This window comes from Triplophysa dalaica, chromosome 23, assembly GCF_015846415.1.
Source record: "Triplophysa dalaica isolate WHDGS20190420 chromosome 23, ASM1584641v1, whole genome shotgun sequence".
Lineage (NCBI taxonomy): Eukaryota > Metazoa > Chordata > Actinopteri > Cypriniformes > Nemacheilidae > Triplophysa > Triplophysa dalaica.
This window is the reverse complement of record NC_079564.1, coordinates 2,401,172-2,421,693: the sequence shown is the minus strand read 5'-3', so window position 1 is coordinate 2,421,693 and position 20,522 is coordinate 2,401,172. Positions and strand designations below refer to the sequence as shown.

General features: G+C 38.7%; 1 protein-coding gene across 8 annotated transcripts in view; it reads left to right on the top strand.

Moving 5' to 3' along the window:
• Positions 1–668: 668 nt before the first annotated feature.
• The window catches only part of rps6ka3b (ribosomal protein S6 kinase, polypeptide 3b), a 31,294-nt gene continuing 11,440 nt past the window's right edge, over positions 669–20,522 (top strand). The window contains exons 1-4 of one of the 8 annotated variants that reach the window (XM_056737813.1): positions 669–983; positions 1,075–1,155; positions 2,622–2,681; positions 20,369–20,485. In XM_056737813.1, the coding sequence (XP_056593791.1) occupies positions 921–983; positions 1,075–1,155; positions 2,622–2,681; positions 20,369–20,485 (321 nt within the window). In that variant the 5' untranslated portion in view covers positions 669–920. Of the gene's footprint in view, positions 984–1,074; positions 1,156–2,621; positions 2,682–10,456; positions 10,583–15,131; positions 15,335–18,111; positions 18,563–19,840; positions 20,226–20,368; positions 20,486–20,522 lie in introns of those variants that run through there. The other 7 variants (XM_056737815.1, XM_056737818.1, XM_056737816.1 and 4 more) reach the window with 7 other exon arrangements.

Sequence of the window (20,522 nt, the reverse complement as noted above, 5' to 3'; positions counted from 1 at the left end):
AGTTGTCAATCTTTCAGATTCTCACTGGCAGATATTTTCAAGTGATCCACTGTTCTAGCATCAACTCCAATCCAGACAACCCTGCTTTTAATCACCAGAATAAATAAATTATTTTATATTTTTTTACTTACATGTAGTGGTTACCATCTTATTAGCGTACAGTAGAAGTCATTGAAACACACTTATTCCCATACACTCACCAGCAGACATCGCGCTGTCCACCTGCCTGAACCAAGTGTCAAATCACAGTTTACAAGTTAGATACAAAATTTATCTGAGGCACATTAGAACAGTCTGGGACAATGAAAAAAGTGGAAAAATATATATAAATAAATGCATTATTAAACAATAACATTTACAAAGGTTTATATTTATGTATATTGGCCTATAATACATAGACATAATGTATACATAAATGCATTATTAAATAATAAAATATGTTAATATACATATTTCCGTATAAATAATATACAGGCATAAATTAATACAAGATTATCAAAGACCAGACATGCTCTCCACCTGTCCGTCTGTGAGCTCCGAGTCCGCAGCTTCAGCCCCGCCTGCATTATATGACTGACCCTTAGATCAACCAATCCGATGTGTCATACCTCAAGAAGCGGAAGTGAATAGAGAGTGAACGTGTTTTTTCTATCAAAGGGGAAGGCGAAGAGAGAGAGGGCGAGTGGCGTGAGATCAGGGGCACGGTCATTGTATTTCTATGGAAACGCAGCGCTGACTGACAGAGGTGAGTGGAGGAAAAGGTGGCGGCGTATTTGGATGCGTTACGCGCACGAGCCCTGGGTTCCCATCTTCATTCCTCTATGTCAAGAACGCGAAAACAACCAGGCACAGTATATACGAAGTAGCTCTCATTCGTTTTAAAGCTGATTTCTCAAGAAGAGAACCTTCAGAAAGTGGAGATGCCACTGGCACAGCTAGTTGACCCTTGGCGAAAGATGGCAATCGGCAGCGCGGCGAGCGAGGTGAGTCTCCAGCGTACATACAACCAGACATCATATGTTAAATACAGCAGCATTAGTTTTATTTTTAAAGACTGTTTCTGTATTCTCCCAGAGTACAACCTGTTCCAGATCTTTATCTGAATATCCGATATTAGGGGATTACCCGTTAAAGAGTACGACCTGCGTTATGGCTGTGCGTACTTTTCAAATTATCCTTTTGTAAAAGGCATTTTTGCATTTTAGATTTGAATGTGTAAATACTGGAACAAGAATATTAGGTTGGATTGGTATCATTTTTGTTAATGGAGGCTGAAGTTTTAATGAAACACTGTGTGATGTTTGAATCAGACAGTGCGTAAGAATCCTTGAGCCTATGATTCATTCCGGAGCTGTGACGGTGATGATGATGATGACACTTTGATGATGGATCGATTTATTTATGGGAATCTGTAGAGTGTCAATTATGATGAATTGATGCAAACGTTTTCGTTCCCAGTGTTTGAGTCATGAGGGCAGAGAGTTTACTTGGAGCTGGAACAAAATATTAAATTGGATAATTTCAATTTCAGAATTTTGGATAAAAAATCCAATCAATTCTAAGAATTCTACTTAAGTCCATCATGGATTGTAAATACAGTTGCTTGCGAAACTATTTTGTTTTTTTAGGCTGGAGGGTCTGTTAAACAATTAAAGGGTCTTTACACATAATAACATTAAAAAAATATATACTAAATTCTTCATCTCTTTCTATCCATGCATTTGTTGCGGACATATCACTACAGATTTTCTAAAAATGTACTAACCTTAACTTCTTATCTTAACGCCACAACAGATCTAAGACAGGGATTTTATTACCACGCAATGTAAATGACATCATCATCTAGGGAGTCGCTCATAAATTGTTCTCCAGACTGCTCCGTCATCTATTCTGATATGACACAATGTTCAGACATTACAGCTCATTGAAACCCCATTGATCCATATGTAATAAAGTATGCTGTGAAAGCTGTCGAGATGTTATTACGAGACTGAATGAGCGGCAGGGTTATCTGTCAGTTTCAATTCTATGCATTGACAGATTAGTCCGTCTGTGTCCCCACCCTAACTAATTAACCCTAAACGGTCAATGACAGCACAGCCTGCAGGCGCTGTCTGACCAAGACGTTCCACCACTGTCATTTGGTGCAGAGAAGCACCATTTATAATGACACGAGTCTGCAGTAGTAATTAAGTCTTAGGGTACACTACTACATCGTTCTTAGAAACTCATAACACAGATCCACACTGTAGTTATGGTCTCATGTCTCATGCGATCTCGGACTGAACCGCTTTTGATTGTACAGGAAAAATGAACAAGTAATACATAATATCTATATTATTGTGGTATCATCGGTGTCAGACTAATTTGCCTTTAACCCGAACATAAAAATAAAACGTGTGGTTGTTAGCTAACACCATTAGTCAGACAATCTCTTCTTGCCTAAATTGGTGGTATTTGGCCAGAATAAGCTGCAGTGTGTCCAAACATTATGCTGGTAGTCAGACAATGTACAGCGTACCTTGACTGTTAACACATATTGTCTTTTCTATCCACAATGGTTTGCCTAGCTGTGCCTGAGACACTTATTTTCCATATTCACGTTTCTTTTTGCATGACAGACAGAGCCTCAACCCGTCTTGGAGGACTCCACAGGAGAAGATGAGAACCTATCATGTCAAGTGAGTGCAGTGTTTCCCCCTCTGTTAGACGTTTCTGTGTCTCTCTTTCTCTCCCGCTACCTCTCATCATTTCAGGACATGTCTTCTCGTGGGCTTTGATCTCCTTATTTTATTGCTGTTCAGTGTTTTGTAACACTTGACATTTCGTCAAGGATTCTCATAAGCTAAGTCTCAAAGGTGCAGCACAAGAGGCTCTTCTTTGGACGTGGTACACCAAAGACGGTGGTACCACCTCCTCAACATGTGCGTGTGTTCCTGTGAAGGGGATCTGGTGATAAATCTAAGTTATTGATTAGGCCTCCGATTGTCGTATGCATGCCGGGGAAATTAGAAATCCAGCATATTACACAGGCGCCCTTTGAACGACATTGTACAGTCTAGAATGTACCATCCTCATTGTGTGGGGGCCGGCATTCCAGGCTGGACAACAAAGTGCTCATTGTTTTTGTTTGCGGGAGCGTTTCTGTATAAGAACTAATGGTTGTTCTAGTTCAGGGAAGTTTCTTCCTACACTCTTTCAGGCGGCATTAATGAGTTATTGTAACATGTATCTGCACCATTGTGACATCATAGAGTCTGACCTCATACAGGAAACAGCAAAGCAGACTATTTAGGTCTCCTCTCCCACTAAAACACTCCCTCGTCTTCCTCGCTGGCTGTTGCCGAGAAGCATTGATTTTTAAATGCAGGGCAGATGGACCTATGGATCTTGTTTGCGAGGAAAGCTGGCCCGTCATTAAAACATTCTCTTGAGGATTTGTTTCCCCGCTGAACCCCCCCACACTTGAGCACATGTTCAGATGTAAAGTTTCTGAATGCTGCTGCTTTGCAACTTTATGCTAGATTTGGATTAGAAGTGGTTCACAATTTTTCATCACTGATTTGGTCCACACGTTTAACTTAAAAGGGAAAAGTCATATTTAACCTCAAAATGGATTTTGCATTTAGAAATAAAGACACTTGCATTTTTTGACAATGAAGTTTAAAACTACTCAAAAAAGAAAGTGTCCAGACATTTTTTATTTATTTCCATTACTCTTAATATTCTTGTTAATAGTGTTTCTGTTAATTTAATTAAATTTATCCAATTTGCCACAGTTTATCAATATTTTACATATGTTTTCGTCCCTATCAAATGGTATATCATCAGCCATGACCAAATCTTACCTTGTTTTTTGTAGAAAATGTTCTAAAATAAAAGAAACTGTCCACTTATTGCATTTAATTTTAGGCTCAGAAAAACACTGAAAAAAATGACTTTCTTACTTAGTCTTTTTTCTTGTTTTTTAGTGAAACGGTCAAAACATTATTGAATGAAGATGCATTTTCTTGATAATCTGCCAATGGGATAAAAAAAATAATCTTGAATTAAGGTTTACCTTTTTCTTAGTCACTCAACTCAAGATAATTTTTCTTACCCCATTAGCAGATTTTTCTGCCCATCAAGAAAGTTTTTTTTTGCTTGTATAAAGCAAAAATTCACTGATTTTTTTATTTTTTGACTAAAAACAAGACTTATTTTCTTAGGTCAGTGCGATCATCAAGAAAATGAATCTTGATTAAAAATTTTGGGATATTTTTACAGGAAAACAAGACAAAATTACGAAGTAAGAGAGTCATTTTTTGCAGTGAATGTAGAATATATTAACATTAAGATCTGCCAATATATCAGTTAATGGCTTCCAATGTGAAAGAATTATCAATTCATTTTATCGGCCAAAATGTACATATAGTTGCATCCCTACTAAGTTATAATATACATAATAAGATAAACTTAAGAACTTTTGTGTAATTTTTAGCAGCATCTAGTGGTTAGGTTGCGAATTGCAACCAACGGCTCACTCCACCCCTTTCCCCTCCCTTTCAAAGCACATAGTTATGTATGTAATGTATATTATATTGCATTTCTGGCAATAGATCTTCAAAAATATGACGCATTGGACCTTTAAAATACGATTAATCTGTTGCATTACTGAAATAAGAACTGATTAAGAGGAAATAATATTTAAAATAGTCATAAAAATGTGGAAATGCAAGTGTTAATGGTCTTTAAATATGCTTAATTTTCTTAAAGCAAAATATTACTTGTTTATTTAGGTTGAAATATATTCTCTGAGGTTTTAACCGAGATTCACTTGAAAACAGAAGACCTCTCAAAATCTGATCAGTACACATTACTACTTCTCTTATTGGTCATTGCATTTAGAGGGATCTTCTGAATATATTGAATCTTGTTGCGTTTGTGTGTTGGTAAATGTATATGCCCTAACCTGGCCATGTTCCGATCCCAGTTTAATGGGGTGTTTACGGTAAACAGTATTTCAGTAGCCTAATGAGAGTTAATGAGCTGGAGAGTGTGTGAATGCATTAGTCATGTGCTCGGTTAAATGGTCTTAGAATAGCTGTGACGGAACAATAAAACAGGAAGAAGAGTGGAAATACGTTTGTCTTATTTAGTTTGCACTCAGCCAATTAACTTTACCTGGAAGCCATTTTAGAGTTTTTATCATTCTATCTCAAACTGTCACTCTCACTGAGCTCAGTGCCTCCCCCTGGTGAGTGGTTGTTCCTCATCTCAATTAAATTTACATTAATTGCAATTACACTTATTCAGTCACTAACAGAAACAAGTAAACGTGGCTCTGCGAAACGCTGATGTTAGCTCAAAAGTTCCTGCAGCTCAAACCTGAAAATTCATGGTTCGGAGCCGAAAACGTTTTTTAGCAGAACAAAATAGCCCTTATAATTTGAATAAAGAAAACCTGCTATTAAATCACTACTTATAAACAATGTACCACTTTTATTTTCAACCAACACCGCTCAATTAGACACTAAGGACAACAGGGACCTCTGAAGCCTTAATCTCACGATGAAAATGAACAGTCGACGTGATTTAATAACACTGAAAAGTTAATTTGAATACGCTTTATTTCTGCATGATCTTTCCTAATCAGATAACAGCGATTCTTCCTTTTCCACTCAGAGACCCTGAGAGACATTGATGTACTGTCTCATTTCAGGGTTGTGCATGTGTACAGCATTAGTTTCGTCTGTGTGTGGGGTGTGCTGTGCTTGTTTGTGCTAATGTTTGGCTATGTCTCCAGATCTCTCTGGCAGATGGTATTTAATCTTCTCTGACCATCTGGACTGACTTTCTTTCTCTTTGCGGACACCCACTCTTGCTTCTTCTTTACCTCTCTCTCTCTCTCACTCTGGTTTTTCTGTGGTCATTTGTGTAAGAGTGGTGAAGCATCATGCTGTCTTCTATCTACTCTGACTCACTCGTCCAGCACGGCCCTGCAAACCTGATTCATGGCACTTGTCCGGCTGTGGTTAACAAACTTGTGAGTTTTTCTTGAAAAGAGCTCACATGCCAATTAGCAAGATCTGTCATATTTGCCAAGACAAGCAATGCTATATTGATATTGAAATGAACAACCACTAAATAACAAACTTTGGCACGTAGCACTGTTTGTGTAACGTATATGACTGACGCTTTTCTAAGCAGTCCGATTTACAGTTTTTGGTATAATGGGTGGAGATTTTCTTTGTTGTTGACCGCGCATATAGTTTGAGAAATGACTGTATGTCTGTTAAGTGAGCTGTGTTTGTATATGTTCTGTAAACCTTCGGCTTTTAAGATTTACATTCCTCTGTAGAGTTCCTTCCTGCTTCCCACCGGAATCCATGCATCCATCTTCAAAGACCGTGCGATCCTACACCAAGCATTATACAATACCCGTAATGCTCTCTGAATTCATGAAAAAATGGTCCTGTTTACTGTTGGGTCTGTTAAGATTTGTTACGCGTGAGGTGCCGATGCATGACCAGCTTGTGATCCATGCAGTCACAATCCCTCTCAACCAGCCTATCTATACTCAGTCCCAGCAGCGTCGTGATAGGTCACAGCTGGCTTCAGGATCAATGGAGCACAATGGGGGCGATGGGTTTCTCTGTCTGTTTTGTGAGTCTGATAGGACTGTAGATCTATGTGTCTGTATGTGTGTGCCTTTTGGTTGAGTGCTGTTATTTAAATAACACTAAACTTATATTAAATTAAAGGTGCAATAAGTATATTTATTTGGTAAAAAAAACGTTATTGAGCAAGTTAATAAAAAGTCAGATTTCAATACTGTACAAGTACTTTACTCTGATTCACAATGGTTAACTTATAATAATGATTTATATGATGAGCTGTCTGGTTCGATTTTGCAATAATATATATATTTTTAATGTTGATACAGCCTGACGTTGTTTGTTCAACTTAACTTGCAAGTTCAGTCAATATAAATGGAAAAATGTAGAGGGAAGGTTACACATTGCAGACATTTTTGATCAATAAAGTCTGTAAATAAATGATAAACACAATATTTCGAAGAACTGTAATGAAGCAAAAAAATCCATGACTCCAAAAGTAACTTTAAAATTCGATGAACGCAAATTAAATGTTCTGATTTGAACTATGAACCTCGTTTATATTACTGCAGTGCAGCCTTGTGTTTTTTTACGGCGCCAGAAAGCACTTGAGAGCGAAGCACACTTTCCGCTCTGCATACAGTGGATTTACTACTGTGCTGAAAATGACTTGTTTAAATTAATAAATAGATAAATGTTCAAATTAACAAACAAATTAATCAGTAAATGAATGAAACAAAAGAAATAAATCAGAAATATTAAAATTCTTAAGTTCTCACTCCCCATCAGTGCTCTATTGATGAAAGTGAGTCGTCATGGTGTATTGGACACTTGTTAGTGTGTCAGACTCGTGTCAAAATCGACTGATCAGTGGTTTGAACCCTGCTGAGAACAGGTTTGGGTAAGAATGGCTGCACGGCTAAAATACTTGTTTATTACCTTTATCGCTTCATTTCTGCATTTATCTCTGTGTTTATTCATTTCTTTATTTGTGCACTTTATTAAGCCATAGAAAACTACAATTTGTGAAAAATTATAAGGGACACTATATGCTCTGATGTAATACACGATGGCTGATGTTATTTATGTACGGATGGATGATGTGTTTTGATATATCTATTTCACTGTAAAGAAAATATGGTACTGTTTAAATAAAAATGCACAGACAAAGACAAAATATCACTCTGCTCCTAAACAGCTCTCCTGAAATCAAAGTACATCCCTATGAATTAATGCAGCCTCCTCACATACAGGATCCTTTATAAAAGCACATGACATTTTAGTCAATGAGATGGTGTCTGTGTGATCAAAATGTGTTCAATGAATGACTGAATTAAATGACTGAATGAGGTACACCACTCGCGCTTTAAAAAGGGGGAGGAGATGGAAAGAAATTCTGGGTTTACCAAAGAAAACCTGACCAGTTTAGGTTCACAGAGTACTGGTTACTGACTCTGAGTATAAGTTACCTCTCTTTTAGAAACGGGCTCGAGTTACGCCGCTTTCTCGGGTTCAACATACCTCGCATTCTGAAACAGAAAACAGAGTTTCCCTCATTCCATGGTTAATATACTCAGTTTTCACAAAGCCTCCTTTCTGAAACACACCCCTGGTCTCTGAACTACATACACAGAGGCTCATTTTTAGCACACGCATTTGATTTTCAATAAAGGCTTCCTGTGAAGCTCTCATTGTGAATCTCTTTCCTTAAACGTCCTACATAACCTGAACACAAAAGTGTTGTGACAGCACCGTGTATGTGTAAGAGAACTAGTGTGGGTGTTTGTCGGAGAAACGGCGTGTGACTGTGGAAGGGTCTGAGACCCTCGGAATTCATGTTGGTTAAACTCTCTGTGTAATGTTCTGACCTGAATAAGTGTGGGAGAGTTGATTCATCATCATTTTCCACCAAAGTGCTACAAGGACAGGCTCTCATTAGTACAACAGCTTCAGAGCCTCGGAAAAGGGGGGTTGATGTCGGTCAGGAATCGGAAGGTCTTTCTAGATCTCAGGGGTGATGAAGAGGGGACATTGTGCAACAAAGCTTCAGTCTGCAGGGCTCAACAATGAGGTTTTTTATTCTGTTGGCCTGATACATGCGGTTTTCATTTTTTCTGCTTCTGGCACTTGCCTTTTTACCGGCCCCACCATTAAAATAATTTGCCTTTGATTTTCAGAAACATTTTTAAAGCTGCAACCAATAAACATAAAAAATAAACAAACAAAAAATATAAGAAGTGCATAAAAAATGTCTACTTGGTCAGAAACAGTTTTAAAACTGCAACCAATAAAAATAAACCAATAAAAATATTAAAAAAGTACATAAAAACCGTCTCCTTGGTTTGCCATGATTCATAATAATTTATATTTTTATTCAAGATGCATGGGTGTCCTTTTTCGAGAAATGTTAGTTTGATGTTTGACTTGATGTATTTCCAACCCTTTGGCAACATACATATTGTAGCTGTATTAATGACAATATGAATGTCATTAAAATTTAATGTCTTAGATTTAGAATATTTAATTTTTTAAAAGGATAGGTCACCCACAAATAGTTCTGTCTAAAATAATCGATTTTACGTGGCATCGCGATGCAGATGTGAACGATTGCTGCATCGATGCAGACAAACATACGTGTTGCGTGATCAACAAAAGATCCCCGAAACGCAAGGATGCAGGGCTCCACTGTCCTGTCAGGATGAACACAAAACACAGGAAAGGGAAAAAAACATGAAGCGGAAAAATGGCAACCAGAGAGGAAATTGAAGGCAGAAGAATAGAGACGTTTTATAAGAGAGATTGCAGATGGAAGTGGTTGTTATAATAGTATTGAGATCTAGAGAGAAGAAATCATTAATCTTGTCTCAGCCGAATGCAAATGTCTCCATAACCAGCACTTACAGTTAAAACGCCCTCCATCTCCTATACATAGGTGGCCTGATGCCACAACGACTATAATTGTAAATGACTCCAGAGAGTGTTTTGATAAGACATGAGCTTTTGGAAAACTGCAGGAGAGAATTGGTGAGAAAATGCTGACATTTTCTGCGGTGTGAACTGTGAAGTCTGTGCTGTGTCAGGATGAGTAAGTGTTATGTACTGCGCTGGAATGAATGATGCAGTATGGAGAAGAACAACAGGCACATCAAGGGCAAGAGTTTTAGGACAGGCCCCACCCCCCTGCAACATGCCACGCCCACATGTCTGTGGTCCCTTCTCCTTAACATTTACAAAGTTAGAAAGAAAAACATTATTGTTGGTTTTACATATCCCAGTGTGAGAAGACAGTATTTTTCCACATTTGGGAGGAAGTCTTCCGTGTGTGAGAGGAGGAATTTAGATCTTTGTGAGGTCGGGATCTGAGGGTGATGTAATGCCCCTCGCTTCCTGAGAGTTGTCCAAGAACAGGGGGCTGATGGGAGGGTTCCGGCTCTGTCATTCAGCACAGGAAGTCAAGTGAGGCCGATGAAAAAATAATACCCACCTTTGAACTCCATTTGGCGCCACTCGATAAAGTTTAGCTCAGAAAATGTGCATACCTTATTTTAGAAGATTTTACCTCTGCTGTTTATGAAGTAAACAAACTTTATTAGAACGAGTTTATATATCCGTCACTTATTTTCTTGTGAAAACAAAATAATGTGTGTAATGAGGATAAAAATTGGGGCGTGTGTACATGTGGCTTATATCAGAGATGCTGTCTTGGGAAAGATGTACCTCTTCCTATGCAGGTGTTGCCAGGGAAACCAGAACAGGACATGTTCTAATCTCGAGCTGACCTGCAGCTGTAGGCCCTTCCTGGGCAGGCGTTTCCTCTGCTGCTCTTTTGTATGTACGACCACAACACAGTCAGACCACCTAAGTGACCACTCCTGCCACGCTGGATAACACTTCTGGTTTAGTCGTCCGTAGCGTGGAGGGGCTGACATGCCGACGGGACCATGCTGAAAATGTTTCCTCTGCGAATCAAGCAGAGAAACGCACGGGTAGGAACTGTCGGCTTGTAATATTAGAGGCGTACGGTAAACATTGACATATTCGTGTAGATACAGGCTCTGACCCAGTTAGAGAAATGTGATGGTATGTAGATAACAAAACTCATCTAAAAGTGAATTACACCTGTAAAAACTAGTGGCCTTTTAAGCCTACCGGTAATAGAGAGAGATGTTTTGTGAAAAAATACGGAGCTAAATGAGTAGTTTGCAAGCTGTCGACGTAGTTTAGATTTTATGAATCTTTGACGAGGATTCTTCGCTTATCTGCACTCTCAGAGGGAAGAACCTAAAGCTTGAAGCTGTTAGGAGTCTCCCTAATACATGATGTGCATATTCTTGTCATTCATTTCTGTTCTTTGGAAGTTTTTTAATGTTTTTTCAAATGTATTGTCATCCATTCTTTCTGGAATGAGCGATGACTTTAGGCTGTTTAGACAGAAAGTATGAAACATACTGAAATTCATAATTAGTCGATTTGACGATAAGGACAATAATTCTGTCTACACAAAAAGGAATGAGTGCATCGCGAGTGCATTTGTGGTTAAGACCCAGTATTACATGCACTGTGAGTCATTTGGTTTTGTGTGTCGGTCGGGTCTTGTGACTCCTCGGTTTGTTCTTTTTCATCGTTTTTTTGCCTGTATTGTTTTCTTGGTCTGTATTGTTCTAACCTTTACTTTTGCTCTCTTACGATTTTAGTTGGCAAGGGTACAGAAATCAAAAGGAAGTTTGATTCGTTTTGATTGTGAATCGTACGCAAAGTAAGAGGAAACATTTACAAAATAGCCTTCGTTTACTCGGCAAGACCCGGAGGTGCCTTAAAACCAGATGATCAGGTTTTCGTTTGTGACTTCACATGAAAAAATAAACAAATCTATGTATAATATCTGTGGTTACACACACCTTTTTTGTAAACTTGGCAATGCATTTTAGGTCTGTACCTTACTATTTATGTTAAATGTATTAATAAGACTAATCAGATTTGACTTGAAAAGACATGATTGGGCAGAGGATTTCGAGTAACCAGAATGTTTTGGCATTGAATAATAGGAGTAAGTGTTTTTTAATCAAAAGAAAAGGAGGAGACTGATATATGTTTAGTATTCTGTTCTGATGGTTATTAAAAGAGTTTTTGTTATGTTGGTGGTTTCAAGAGATTATTATTGTGTTGAAAAATACAATCATGAATATTGCTGCGTAATATTATAATAAGTGTTAAATATGTGTTAATTCGGAAAGGCTTGTGCTGTGGTCAGCTCGTCCATCTGTGTTTGTTCTGCAATGGACCAGGCCTGAAATGTGAAATTGATAAATATAAGACTAATTAAAGCTGAAGTTCTTAACTTTGGCGTCTTTATTCTTAGTTTGAAACATAAAATTACAGTTAAATGCAGAGTTGTTTTCTATACTTGGGTTGTGCTTTGGCACTGCTGCAATGCGCCGATGAATCCGAGATCGCATCAGAGCAGCGCCAGCGCATCTGTACATCAACGTGACAGGAACAGATGACCGGATACAACGCGAAACGTTTAAAACAACACTCATTTAGAATCAATTGAAAAAAATAAAAAATAGACGAAAACCGTCTACCTTGCGTCCTACAAGTAATAAATCTGAAACATGTCATCGGAAAACATACCATATCTGCATGTCTTACCTGTTCATGTCATCCTTTCAGGACGAAGGCGTCACATAGCTGATGTTGACATGACAATCCCCAGATGATCGCTTTTAAACACAGCCATCAAGACAATGATGATTATAAGCTACTTTTATAAGAATGAACAAAACTCTCCTTTATGTATACAGACGTGATGTAATAAAGCAGATTTTTCCCCAAATTCAAATTTACAGCATGGGACGACCCGACAGCGCATTATTAGAATCTTACCGTTATGAATCAAGGTAAAATAAGACGTGTCACGTTTATGATCTGTCTACGTCTGCACTCAATAATTGATTTCGAAATTATTGCGGATTGTAGCTTTCAAAATTGACGTTTTTGATTAATTATAGTTTGTAAATTGATATATTTAAGTTCCCTTTACTTAAGAGTGCCAGTTGAAACATGTGAATTATAAAAAATAAAATACGCAAATAGTTTGATTGTATATAAGGCGCAGAGTCTGGTTCGAAATCTTGTTTAATTAGACCGCAGAAACAAGCAAACCTAAAACATGTGGTCTGATTTTATGGGTCCTTGGTTTAGGAGGTGCTCAAACGGATTAGATATTCTGCTATTCAATGTGCTCAGTTGCAAAAATGGAGAAATCTATGAGGTACAGAGTCGGACCATGTTGAGGACAGTACCGTAGCTCACTTATAATTGATTATGTCTATTGATCTTCCTGTCCCTCCTCGGAAATGAATGAATAAATTATGCCTCCATCTCTTTTCCATTTGCGTCCATGTAGAGTTCTTTCATTTTTCAATAAAAGCACACGCTTTGTTTTAGTTTAAGTATATTGGTTCCTGTTGAATATCATGAAGTGCATTTAAACCGTTGTTGTCTGTTAAGCTTGAAGCTTTGCATTTACAATATTCAATGTGTGTGAGCATGAATGCTAACCGCTAGAGGTCTTAAATGCTCAGACTGTCACGCTGTGCTTTATTTGGCTCCGAAGCAGCATTTGGTTGGACCTCCTTCAAACTCCCCTAATGCACCTGACCTCTGATGTGTTTGAGGTTTAAGACTGTTGTGTTCAAAATGTCTGATTCGGATGTTCTAGAATGGAGTGTCGGATTCACATGTGCATCCTTAACCCCAACTGACTTAGAAATTCGTCAGTACAAAGAGAGAAACTGGATCCTCAAGGCCACACAGCTGCTCTGTGAGGTCACACATCTCCTCTGTTGAGTTGCGTAACTCACTGGCACACGGACACAAAACTCAAACAGTCCAAATCAGACAGAGTTCGCCGCACTTTGTTAGGACCTGACTTATTGTTACAGGATACTCTACTCGTCTGATAAAAATCACTTTTAGGGACTGATTTTTGACCCTGAAAATAGTGAGCGTGGCATCCGGTTAATGGAGCATAGCTTGAGTTTACCATCCTGACTCAAGGATCTCAAAGCCTGGCCAGTCGAGCTGTTAATTGTGTTGCGTAAGTGGCTTTAATACAGCCCTGTCCCAGAATTCCGTACGGGCGGATCTGTCAGGATGAAGAGGTGGAAAACACACTCAGGGTGGGCTTGTGTGTTCCTCTTTAGAGGCCACATTGTTCCTAAGCAATGTCCTCTGTAGTAATCAGTGACGTAATCAGGAAATTGACTGTAATTTAAAGTAGAGACAAACTAATACATCAGATGATATAAATATAGTTGGGCAATATTTTTAATGCTGGGAAGTGGTTAACAACTGTGTCCACTTGGATTTGGTTGTCTCTTGTCTACATTTCTAAATCTACTGACCTTGCCTATGGATATGGGATATTTTCTGTTTTTATTTAAAATAAATAAAAAATAAGTACATTTTGAGTAATTTTATGTAATGGATAAATGTTATTATTTTTACATTCATTATATATAGTGTTTTTGCATTAAAAATAACTAAATTTGTTATTCAAAAATCATGTTTTTATTGCTTATAATGTTTTTTTTGTGGTTTATTGTGTTGGTTAGCTCAATTTTTTATATTATTTAATCAAAACCCAACTGCAGTTTGATTGATGTTACTTGGAATGCACAATTAAATCATGAATTTTGAGAATTTGTATCTGTTTTTGTACACTATATTATATTATATTATATTTATAATGTATATATTTTTATTTATTATACAACTATAAATAAATAACATATGTATTGTTCATTATATAATTATATAACATTAAATTTGATTTTTAAGTCGAGATTTATTTTATACATCTGGATTTCTTAAATGTGAAGATTTGTACGTGTTGTTTTTTTGCACCTGAGGATAATAAAGAACGGCAAAAAAACCCATACCGTTTATCCATTGCATAATCCTGGGAAATACCCGGAGCTGGAAATGGGGGCAGTACGGGCGACGGAGTCCTGGGAGCGAATGATAAGGGCTGCAAATGTCATACTTATAAAGTGGCAAATTAAAAAATATAAAAAAACATCCCCAACTAGAGTCACCCCAGTGAATTTTGACAAATTTTAGCGCTGTAAATACCCACAACACCCGTACGTTATGTTAACTACCCTGATCTACATATGGCAATGAAAAACCCATAACTGGATGACCGTTATTATAATGTAAGCATGCGTATGTGTTTATGAAGTTCAGGGGAAGTTCATTGTGTTCCACTCACCTATGATCTCGTATGGACAGTTCTTGCCTTGCATTACAAACTTCACACAACAGGTGTTGTTAATCTCATCTGCAGCCTGACATCCTGAAGCGAGGCTCTGTCAGAGTGTACGTGTTTCTCTGTGAGTGGTCAGCTGTAGGAGTGTGTTGGGATTTTTAGGAATCTGTATTGGAGCGATTGGTGGGTCCGTAGAGGGGACTCCCAGTAAGGGTTAGCGCTCCAGAACTGGGCATCCCCCTGACACTCACCCCACACAGCATTGTGCACATCCTGGCACAAACACGCACTTGGATAGCGCTCTTCCAGATCGGAGGCAGAAGTCGGGCATCAGAGAGGTATGGCGGCTACCAAGGCCTGGACTCTGGTTTTCGGTGAGCCAGTGATCCGGGCGCTGCGGCGTAGGCTCAAGGTTCTGCGGAGCCTCTTTCAAAGGGAGCCGGAAAGATTCCCCTTCAAAACTGTGAGTACCGCACCGTGGATGGTGATCGGGTTTCAGCTTGGCTCTAAAGCTGACGTGTATCTCCGGAAGGCATGTATTAGACACTCACTCGATGTGCGGCATGTGAAGCCACTGGGGATATGGACCACAGAGAAGGATTATTATTGTTGGAGGGGTTTTGTTATTAGTTCATCCTGTAGGTTATTACATAATGGTGTTTTTAATTTGCATCTCGGTTTTCTCTTTTTGTTCCAGTCTGAATAAAAATGTAAGGTCCGTAGACTGGCTGGGGGCACACCAAAAGATGCTGCTGCTTGAGCAATTTCTCAAATATGACATAAATGGTTATATGTACACATTTGTTTATGTTGACTACATAGATAATAAACAAAGCTTGGAGTGAAATAATAACGCTCTAATCTAGGGCAGGGGTTTTCAAACTAGGGGTCATGACCCACTTGCGGGTTGCACAGTGGCATGAGGTGGGTCGTGGAAAGTCACTTGGCTTTTGAATGAATTTTGGCTTTTATATTTTATCATTAGATAGTTTGGTATTGGAGTATCATTTATTCCATTAAGGGAAAATAAAAACTCTTTTACTTATAGAGGATGAATGTGAATTTTCTCCCCATATTTCCATTTGAAAAGATTTTGGTGGGTCTCAAGATAGATTATACCTGTCTAGGTGGCTCCAGGAATGAAAAAGGGAATTGCTGATGTAGGGCATTGTATTCGTGCGAGTAAATTAAGATTTTTCTGATGTGAATTGTCTGGTAAACTTTCTGAGATGTCAGCAGCGTGTCGATCAACCTTTGGGGATTTTCATCCATTCTCAGTTTAAAGTAACTATATAAAGTAACACGTTTACTAAAAAAACATTTCCTAAAGATAAAAAGTGACCATTCTTTAAAGAGGTAAGTTGTTATTAGTAAAAATTTGCTAAAACCAATTATTGAGCAAGTACATGAAAGAACGGTGTTTAAAACTGTGTCAATACCCTTGTGTGATTCACCATGGGAAGCTTGTGATAATGGTTTGTAATTTGCCCTGACGGGTCGTCTTTCCCGGAGATCCTTATATAGTGTGTTTCGTCTATTCGTTATTTTTTCACATCCATATACGGAATGAAGAGGATCCGGCTGCTAGCCCGCGCGTTGATGCGAGTGACAGGCGAATTGTAGGGTGTACTCGCAACTGTTGGGTACGATTTTATACAACTTTTAGTATTATTTATGGCTGCGTTTAGTACTTTTACTTTTAAACGGCAGGCAGTGTTGACAAATGGGGATTCATCAGTTGTGAAAAACAAGAAAGAACGAACTGATGACAGTTTACAAAGAAAAAGTGACTCGTCAGAAAACAAGAGTTAATATTAGCAAGGCATTTCAAAGGTGACGTGAACTCTGTGATCTGAAAGGATTTAAAACAAATGCAGGCATGACTTTATTTCTTCTGAACCTTTTAACTTAAAACATTTCAATATTTCAATAAATAACACAAAAACCGTAGCTCCCTTGTTGTGGTAATACAGATTTCATCGGTTGTACTTTCTCTACTTATGTTCATTATGATAAATGTGATTTAAGACCTATTCGCACAGGATTAGTATTATCTGGGGACCTAGTCTGATTTAGAAATGACCTCCCCAGTCCCCACATCTGTATTTTTAATTTGGTGCGAATTAGCACGGACAAGTGAAGCCTGTGATTTTACTCAAATTTACGGACTTTTATCCCAGATATGATGGCAAGGCTTTGCTTATAGTATATGTAGTTGTATGATGTACAATGATTTATGACCGTACTTGTAAGCATTTAAGACCCGTGTTCAAGGATCTTCTGTTTCCATGAGCGATAACAAAACGGCAGGTCTGGAAATGACCCAGCAGCCGAAATTATATGAAAACACTTCAACACAGCCTCCGTTTCCGCTATTTGGGTCTATTTATGTTCTTATTTGTTTCGTGTAAAATCCTCTGCAATGTTATCTGTGTTTATTATGCGCTACTGATGTACAGTGAAGATTCTCACCGCTGCACTGTCACAGGCCACAACTCAAAACATCAGACTCATCCGCGCCGCATCACAAGTCGCGTAAAGAAATACCTCTTCACATCACCTGCAGTAGCAATTTCAAACTGAGATGGCGACAAAGAGGCCAATGTAGTACCGCTTTAATCATTTACTCACCATCATGCCAAACCTGTATGACTTCATTTCTTCTGTAGAACACAAAAGAAGATACTCTTATGAATGTTACCAAGAAACCAAACTAACCTTGACTTCAAATGCACGGACAAAACCTCAGACTAACTTTTTTGTGTTCTAATGTTTTGCTTTTTAGTAGAGATGTTTTTAGTTTTTAAGATGTATAAAGGTGCTTTTTAGATGGGAGATTTCATGTTCATCCTGTTTCACCACCATCTGCACTCTGAATCACAGTCTCAAAAATACCACCACAAACACCTCCGCCACTACACACACAAACACACACAGGACTTCAGATCTCCATCAGACAGAATAATGCACACTCTGCTCTCACACAGGGAACTTGAACTTTACAATCTGGCCTTTATACATTTACATTTGGTCATTTAGCAGACGCTTTTATCCATTTAACCGTTTAGCTCTATTTAACAGTAAGAATTGTATTCATCAAAATATTGATCACCATCCAGACCAAGTCTCTTGTCTTGTTTCTTCCGCTGACGTTCAACTAAACCCAGTAGCATAAGAGCCTCATTTAATTTTGAAGAATCCGTTTCCATTCTTGGCGACATTGAGATTGAGGTGTGAATTATGCTCAGCGAGTGATGAGGAGAGAGGCGGGGAGGGGCTTCCGCTTGCATTTACGTACGTGCTTAATGTTCCGCAGGTGATCAGTAGATCATCCTTGCTTTTCTCTCCTCTTGCTTTTGGTTCAGAAGCTCTCTCTGCGTGACAGCTCGGGATGTGCAGGGCAACTGGTTTCATAACCATGTTTCTGTAGATCGCATGCTAGAAACGAACTTGTCAGACTGGGCTGGATCGAGGCAGATACACTGTCGTATGTTAGACTTCCCATCAGGGATTCAGGAAGTGACTGGAAAGATAGAAACACTCCCTGGTTTGAGATCTAGCACATCTTGGCGGGATGCTTTCTGCTCTGAGAGAGCCCAGACTGAAAAAATGCCAGACTGATTTCGGCTGGACCATGATGATGGATTGTTCGCTGGCCTCGGTTCCACGTCACTTTTCATGGGAATCTGAGGTATTTATGGTTCTGTCGGATTTACTGTAGAGATTACACTGGTGAATGGTGGGAGGGACAATGGGGATCCACGTGTACTGTAGATCGTAATTCTAATGCAGGTTGACTTCAGAGATCTTCACCTCAATGACCTTTAGACAAGGAATTGTACTATGTCTGTTTGGCGTGGATTGCTAACATACTACGTGCTGTAAACAATGCAGTTTGCAACAACATAGTACTGTATTTTGGAAATCAGCCATGAAGTAGGTCAAGATCACAAAAGGAGATTTATTGCGTTGTGGAATTAGCAGTATGTTGTTTAGTTATTTCATGCAGAACATGTGAACATGTTTTCTTTTAAATTGTTTTTTTTCGAGTTCACCCAAAAAGTATCAAAATCATTCAGTCATTATTTATTCAGTCAAAATGTATTCACCCTTGTGTGTTTCAAAATATTACTCTTTTTCTGAAACACAAAAAAGATATGTTGAGAAATGTCTCTCTGTTTATCCATATAATAGAAGTCGATAGGGTCCAATGTTATTTAATTACCAACTTTCTTCTTAATATCTTCTTTTGGGTTCTTGCAGAAGAACAGTTTTGAAATGGCATGTGAGTTAATGACGAAGAATTTTCATTTTCGAATGAACTATCCCTTTAATTATCTAAAACAAAAACACTGACAGTTCAATAAAAAATGACAATTCTGTCATCATTTACTCACTTTCGAGTTGTTCTTAATCTGTATACTTTTCTTTGTGAAGACAGAAATTTCAACAGTTCTTGGCCACCGTTGACAACTATTGTATGAAAGTGTATTTGTTCTGTTGAACACAAAAGAAAATATTTTGAAGAATGTAGGAAAGCAAACAGTTCTGTGGCAGTCTGACAACCATTGTATTATTTCCTACTATGGTAGTCAAAGATGACAGAACATTCTGTTCATATCTTCTATTTCTGCAGTGTCACACCAGTTAGCTCCGCCCCTTTTAAAAGCGTATTGGTCCAGAATCCCCCTTCACTTAATGCTGTGAGTGTGTCACATCCTACATTTGCTTGTCCCTTGTTGCAATTGCAGAATCTACAAACATGTGAGGTGTTTGTTTATTTCCTATTCTTTTCACTCTCACTTGTATGTCGAGTATTGAAGGACTGTGCCCCTTAACTTTCATCACTTTCGAGCCACTTGGTCGGTAAGCCAATGTAGGATGACATCATCTCACAATATAGAGATAGAAAGCTGAAGGATTAGAGGGGGAGACAAAGTGAAATGGATGGAAAGAGAGAGAGAGTAGGAGGAAGAGAGTGAGGAACGAGGAGCATTGAGTCTTTAGTCACCCATCTCCACGCCTACCGATACTGTGATGGAGCAGGAGGATTGGGGGCGGCGTCATAGCAACCATGTGGGAAGCTGTCCATCACGTAAACTTTCTACAGTCTGTGATATTGCTGTTTCTATCACAAACCCAGCAGCAGGCTTGCGCTGCGGGGGGATCGCTGGGGCTCAAACCCTCCTCCCTCAGGCATGGAGCAGGGCGCCGAGCCCCGGGTCAAGCCAGGGCACACGTGGGACGAAACCAGGTGCTCCTGTGATGTGGGTGAGAGTGATTCGTTTGCGACGGCTTGGAGTTCATCGTTTGCATGCAGAAATTCTCGAATGTTCCATATGTGTACATTTACGGTGTGTTCACAGGCTTATAAATTTAGGCTTATAAAATGTATCTGAAGTATTTCCTCCGGATTATGTTTGTTTTACATGTTACTGCACTTTAGTTTTTCCAGGATGTCTTGTTGAAGTATTTTTTGTTTTGATCTCTTTTCCAGGAAGTAGTGTCTGTCAAAGAGATCAGCATAACACATCTTGTTAAAGAGGGCTCAGAAAAGGCAGACCCGGAACAGTTTGAGCTTCGTAAGGTGCTAGGACAGGGCTCTTTCGGAAAGGTATTCTACATTTAAGCTCTCTTCCAAAACCTTGACT